We start from the raw sequence: 7,300 nt of genomic DNA on the forward strand, positions 1-7,300 counted from the left end.
TGGTTGGGGGTGCCCCAGCCGTGTGCACGTCCCTTACAATTCAGCCATCTTGATCAACCACTGGCTGATTTATCTGTTTATTTGAGCCATTTATTTGGACATAAATTAACTAGCAGCAGTCATTTTAATTAACTGATTTTAGTTTTAGTCTTCGCATTTTTACTTCATTTAAAAAGAAATGTCCTTATTTTTGACATGGATTTTAAAGTTTTTTCTATTTTTGGGAGGTATTATTACTAACGTTCATAAACAGTACCTTTATAATACGTTAAATTTAGGGGGAAAAACACTTAGCATTCAAGTGCGCTGCAAATGGCGCCTGCAAAACGAGACCGAATCAATTCCAGTTTCAGCTCTTTCAGTCATTGGCCTATAGTTGGTACGAGTGACTCCCAGACGCTCGAAGTAATGATTCATTAGGAGTCGACTCCGCTTCACAGTTCCGCCTGACTACTTTTGTTGCCCTGACAACAGTAAACAGGCGAAGCTTTTTTGCGTTTTTATTTCCTTGCGATTTTTTTGTTTTGAAATCAGAAACAGCGGGTCACTTATCAGACTTTTACATTTTTTGTTTAGTTTTTATTCGTTGACGAAAACTGTAAAACATTTTAACAAATATAATTCTCGTCTTCAAGTAATTATTTTTATTTATTTATTATTTCCTTGTGAAATCAAATTGGTCGCCAATTAATATTTTTTATATTTTTCATGATAGTTTTTGTAAAAGAAATTATTTTCAGAAATTATTATTTTTTTATTATTATTATTATTATTTTCATTCATTCATCTCTTTTAACCTCTTGTAATCCAGATCAGGGTTGCAGTGGATTTTAGTCATACATAGAATCATTGGGCAGGACATCACACACTCACCCAAACACACACCTGTGGACAATTTAACACACATACACACACACAACTAGGCATTCACACCCAATGTCACACAGCCAGTCCACCTACCAACATCTGTTTTTGGACTGTGGGAGAAAACTAGGACCTCCGGAGGAAACCATGTTACAGGCAAAGGATTGATATTTCAGCCACATCCATTCAGATGTAAACTGCATAAGTCACCACTAGAGGGCACAAAAGATTAGTAATATCCCCTCACCTCTTTCTGTGCAGGTCTGCTTTCTAAATGCTCCTTTTGCGGTATTAAAGGGGATACAGAATATGAGGAAAAATCATTAGTATATCCAAGAGCACCCAGTCAGTTTTTTGTGGGTGTGCCTACGTCAGAAATCATGACACGGCAGTTTAGACACGGGGAGGACATGGTGTTTTATCTTTGGGCTAATTTGACAGACGCTTCATTAAGACCCCATAACTGTGTTCACTTTAAATCCAAAGAATGGTAGGTAATTTAATTAGATTGCATTCTCTCTAGACTGCATTCTGAAGAGCATCACAGAAACACTACCTGAAAGTAGGTCAGGCATTTCTGTGGCACTTAGGGCAGAGGTTTTCACACCGGGGTCTGGGAAGCCCCCTCCCCAAGGCTTGTTAGAGTAAGTGCAAGTGAGCAAAAAAACAAAGTAAAGGAGCATTTGTACCTGTCAATAATACGTACTACCAAGATTAATCAAACAATATTTATAAAAGTGATTTATTTCATATTTTCCCCTCAAACTAGGTGAAGGTTTAGTACAAAATATAAAACAGTATATAAATGTCAGTCTTGGGGAAGCGTCTCTGAAATACTGACTTCACACTAACAGGCCACAAGCCACTTACATCGTCTCTTGTGGGTGTGTTTGGGGCTACTCACTTTTTCACAGTTCCAAGAGGCAAGACACTCAAAAATTAGAGAGGGATGAAAATAAGAAATGGGTCTTTTAATTTGAAAATAGCTTCACGCTATCAAGTAACTGAATAACATATTAAGCTAGCAACTTAGCTATTTTAGCTAACAACGCCCAGCTCTTACATATATTAAAATCTGAAACATTTCAGATTTGTGAGTTATTTGAAGGGGGAAGGGTGTTGGAGTTCTTTGGTCTAGGGCTGTTCATCAGTGTGAAAATCCCTAGTTTAGTCACTTCCTGTTTTGGAGGTTTACATCACAGTCACTGTCTTTTACCCTGTCTTTTCTTTCTGTTTTTATTTAAACTGCCTCATTTCTTACATATACACAAATCAGCCATAACATTAAGGCCACTTCTGTGGTTCTACAATTACAGACTGCTGTACATCTGTAGCTCCGCTTGCTTTGTTAGCCTCTTATATACCCGTATAGTCAGGACCCCCACAGAGCAGGTGTGATGTGGTGGTGGATCATTCTCAGCGCTGCAGTGACACTGACGTGGTGGTGGTGTGTTAGTGTGTGTTGTGCTGGTGTAGAGTGGATCAGACACAGCAGTGCTGCTGGAGTTTTTAAACCCCTCAGTGTCTGCACTGAGAACAGTCCACCGACCAAAAACATCCAGCCGACAGCGTCCTGTGTGAACTCTGAACAATCACACATGATAAAAATCACTTGTTTTATATTTACAGTGTAGCAAGAATAGCTACTGCATAATACGCTGTCAGCTAAGTTCAGATAATGGGTAGATCTTCTTTCCATCTGTCCTTCCACTTTCAGGTTCAGCCACATCTTTTTGCACCGTTGGGCAAAAAGGGATGATACAATCAAAACCAATATAAAGCTTTGTGCTGTACAACCTACATCTCAGGCTTATCAACGTTAGCGCAAGCTGCAAAACAGCAAACTAGCAAAGGTAAGCAATTAAAAGAGCAACAAATGAGTTTATTGGTGAAATAAGAAATAAACCAGCACTTTATTGTAATGTAGTTAATGTCCTAAATCTCGTGTATGTGACAATTAAGTACAAGGAAATGTGGAGATATCTGAAAATAAAATAAATATTTACCAGTGCATGCTCACAGCCGTCTTAATAACAGAGTTCTATTACAGTCACAAGGCGCTGAACCCACAAATGCTCCCCGGCCCCTAGTGCACTAGTGTGTGTGTGTGTGTGTGTGTGTGTGTGTTCACAGCCACTATATTGTAGCGTTTTCTTTGTTTGTTTGGTGTTTTTTTTTTTTCGTTAATGGTGTGATTAATAATGAGACCTACATGACTCATAAGTAATTGCAGAAGTAAAACCTCCCAATATCACAATACAGCTACCAGCTGTTCTCTGTTTACAAATGTGTGAGCACTAGCTATTCACATGTTGTGGTGTTTATGAGCATCTAATGTGTAAATATAACATTTTTTCCACAAACTGAACACAGCACAAGAATGTTTCCATGCAACATATCAGTGCTTACACCTTCTTTTACTTTTAGTTTGAGCGTTTAAACCGTTTTGCCATGGATTCACAGGTTTTATAGCTTTCATAGCCATTGCTCGTGTTTTTGTGAACAGACGGATTGAATTTAGACCTAAACTTTATTGAGGTGAGGTACTGATGTTGGTGATTGATGATTGTGAGGCTTATACTCTTCACATTGAGCATGGGAAGGTAAGGCTTACGTGTGGCTGCTCAGGAGTGTCCTGTTCCGGTGGTCAGTGCTTTCATACTTCTATGGAGATAATACAAACTGTGTGTGTAAAGCTGAAAGCCTGTGTATCAGTAGGTCATTAAAGTAAACATGTCAATTTAGCTTGAGGTATTTTTATATGTTCCTAAGTTAAAAATCAAATAAATGAACACAAATATTTTATTATCCTTTATTTATTCTTCATTAAATACACATTATAAATAACACAAGAGGTAAAATCAACATTGTAAAAGCATTAAATGGAACGTATAAAAAGGTATGTTTACATTTCTACAGAAATACACAAGGGCAGTTAACCCTGCGTCAATCCAAAACATCACCCAGAGAACGACGCCGGTTACATTCAGTGGGGAATTCCTGAGGATGTCGTTTTTTAAAAAATCATTGATGCTACAACATTGTAATGCACAGTCAACACAACACATAAAACATCCAGTAATCACTTATCACAAATCACACCTGCTGCGTAAGTAACCACAAAAAGTTTTTAAACATGTCATACAAACGCCCTCGCACTAACCACAGCGCTGTTAACCAAGAATTTTAAAGCATTTGGAAAGGTCAGGTTGTTTTCCTGCATAATCGATAAAGGTTATTGGATCTTTGGGTGAGTAATGTACTCTACAGGCTGTGAAAATCACTAAACGTCAGTCCAACCAAGAAAGTCCAAGCCCATATCAAACATTCAGTATTCAATATTCAGAATGTGCAAAACACCATCCTATTTCGTCATCTCCAGTCACAGACTAACACCCTGGGTCCAGGTCTAGATCTCCGTAACCGAGCGATTGATGCTGATACGTCTCCGGTTTAAGTCGTACACGCTTTTAAACTGGCCCTTGATGGCACATAAGATAGTCTTCCTGTACGTGCTGGACAAGAAATAGTAGATAATAGGGTCCAGGCAGCTGTTGAGAGTGGACAGGAGCAAGGTGATCTCGTTCCAGGAGTGCAGCATCTGCTTGCTCTCCATCTCCTGGATCACGTTCATCTGGGCAAGTACGTAGGGCACCCGCACCAGATGGTACGGCAGGAAGCACAGCGTGAAGATGCCAGGGACCAGGTAAGTCTTCAGGATGAGCTGCTGCTTCTGGCTGTTTGCCTTGGGATCACCGTTCCCCATCTCCATAGTCCTGATTTTCAGGGCAATCTTCACGTAGAAGATGATGAAGACCAGGATCAGGATTCCGAAGAGACCCACCACTCCTATGTTGATGCCGCCGGCCAGTGGGCCCTTTTCATGGAAGTGGAAGCAGATCTTGTCGCATGGGCTGTCTTGCTTTCTACCCACGAAGAAAAGGCAATTGCCGAAGAGGAGTGTGATCCAGAGGATGTAGCTGGTGACCCGGCTCCAGCCCACCTTCTGGACACGGAAGACCCACACTGGCTTGATGATCTTCAGGTAGCGGTCGAGGCTGATCAGGCTCAGGAAGGCGATGCTGGCGTACATGTTGATGTAGAAGAAGACGCCCGCCATCTTGCACACCAGGGTGGGACCCTCACTGTTATGGTAGTAGATCCGCAGCGGAAGGCACAGGACCAGGAGCCAGTCGGCCAGGATCAGGTTCCGCATGTACACGCCCATGGAAGTGTCGGCGTGCCGCCGGAAGAAGACCAACATGCTGATGGTGTTACTGACCAGTCCCAGAGTGCAGATGATGGAGTAACTGATGGGCAGGAAGAGCGCTGGAAGATTGTCCTGAATCTCACAAGTGCTGTCGTTCAGGGAGCTTGAGTTTTGTCCGGTTGGGGACATCTTGCCGGTAGGTCACTTTGCCTTCAACAGGCAATTTCTGTTAGAAAATCCTGAGATAAAATGAAGTACATTACAATCAATTTAGTTAAAATATCAAGGTGGTGGAGCAAGCTTCCCTAGTATATATACCACTACCTGCTCAACAAGTTTTTCCCTAATAGATAGATGCAATAGGAACATGTAAATAGAAATATAAACAAATTAAGATATAATAGAAGCTACAGATGCAAGGGCAAAGATCGTAAGAAGGTGGAAAAACATAGAAGAAACTGAAATATATTCGAATATAGGGTACAACTCTGAATCCGTGAAGCACTAGAGTTCATGAAAACTGCAGTTGCAGGAACTGGATAAACTTTTGCATATGAGATTCAGTCCTCAGAATTAGTCCTGTACTAGACACAAGTTAATGAGACTAATATAACCCTCCTAAAGACTGTAGAAATTGAAAAATAAATACATTAAAAGTGGAGTAGATAGCCACCTGAGCGCAGTAAGGAGGAGCTCTTACCCGTGTGACTGCCTTCCTCAGCTGCTTCACTGGAATGAAGAAGTCCTTCAAAAGGCAGGCTCAGTTAAGGCTCTTGCGTTCGTGTAACAATGACACCTCCTCACATCATTGGGTAGCCTGGTTTGCCACAAGCGCATCTCAGTTCAGAGAAGCATGTTTCTACTCCGGGATGGGGGGGGGATGTGGCTTTGATCAGATGCGCGGCTTGTCATTTCCGTGTGAAATGCGCTAGTGCCACTGTAATGTTCAGTAATTAACGCTCATGCTGTGCAACTCTGGTATATTCCAATGAAAAATGCCGTCTTTAGGCTTGTACCTTGTCCTTTTCCCTTTATAATATCACTTTTTTGCAGCTGTATATTTATCAAATATAACATTCAGGACACCCAAGGCATTACACGTTTCAGAGCCTCTAACCTGAGCAGCCTTTGTTTTTTTACCAATACAAGACCTCCATTACAAACTTAACTGGCATCTACAAAGACACTTACAGATATAGGTCAAAAGTAAAGGTACTTATTCATTCATTCATTCATTTTCTACAACCTGGAATCACTGGCCACAAGGTAGGAACACATCCTGGACAAGACACCAGTCCATCACAGGGCATCACACACTCACCCAGTCATTCACACATTCATGGACAACTGCACACACTCACCCAGTCACTCACACATCTGTGGACAACTGCACAAACTCACCCAGTCACTCACACATCTGTGGACAACTGCACACACTCACCCAGTCACTCACACATCTGTGGACAACTGCACACACTCACCCAGTCACTCACACATCTGTGGACAACTGCACACACTCACCCAGTCACTCACACATCTGTGGACAACTGCACACACTCACCCAGTCACTCACACATCCGTGGACAACTGCACACACTCACCCAGTCACTCACACATCCGTGGACAACTGCACACACTCACCCAGTCACTCACACATCCGTGGACAACTGTACACACTCACCCAGTCATTCACACATCCGTGGACAACTGCACACACTCACCCAGTCACTCACACATCCGTGGACAACTGCACACACTCACCCAGTCATTCACGCATCCGTGGACAACTGCACACACTCACCCAGTCACTCACACATCTGTGGACAACTGCACACACTCACCCAGTCATTCACGCATCCGTGGAACTCTGCACACACTCACCCAGTCACTCACACATCCGTGGACAACTGCACACACTCACCCAGTCACTCACACATCTGTGGACAACTGCACACATTCACCAAGTCACTCACACATCCGTGGACAACTGCACACACTCACCCAGTCACTCACACATCTGTGGACAACTGCACACACTCACCCAGTCACTCACACATCCGTGGACAACTGCACACACTCACCCAGTCACTCACACATCTGTGGACAACTGCACACACTCACCCAGTCACTCACACATCTGTGGACAACTGTACACACTCACCCAGTCACTCACACATCCGTGGACAACTGCACACACTCACCCAGTCACTCACACATCTGTGGACA

At 42.5% G+C, this 7,300-nt stretch overlaps 1 protein-coding gene across 3 annotated transcripts; it reads right to left on the minus strand.

Annotated features, from left to right (window-relative positions):
* Positions 1-3,691: 3,691 nt before the first annotated feature.
* gpr34l (G protein-coupled receptor 34 like) lies at positions 3,692-5,886 on the minus strand. 3 transcript variants are annotated; one of them, XM_066646600.1, is made up of 2 exons: positions 5,775-5,886; positions 3,692-5,313 (listed from the first exon to the last, which is right to left on the minus strand). In XM_066646600.1, exon 2 carries the CDS (start codon positions 5,261-5,263, stop codon positions 4,274-4,276), a length of 990 nt encoding a protein of 329 aa, XP_066502697.1. In that variant the 5' UTR covers positions 5,264-5,313; positions 5,775-5,886; the 3' UTR covers positions 3,692-4,273. The 3 variants fall into 3 exon arrangements, with proteins under 3 accessions (XP_066502697.1, XP_066502698.1, XP_066502699.1); XM_066646601.1 differs by having other exon boundaries at positions 5,748-5,801; XM_066646602.1 differs by having other exon boundaries at positions 5,724-5,799.
* Between the last annotated feature and the right edge of the window lie 1,414 nt (positions 5,887-7,300).

This window comes from Hoplias malabaricus, chromosome 15 (genome assembly GCF_029633855.1).
Source record: "Hoplias malabaricus isolate fHopMal1 chromosome 15, fHopMal1.hap1, whole genome shotgun sequence".
Taxonomy (NCBI): domain Eukaryota; kingdom Metazoa; phylum Chordata; class Actinopteri; order Characiformes; family Erythrinidae; genus Hoplias; species Hoplias malabaricus.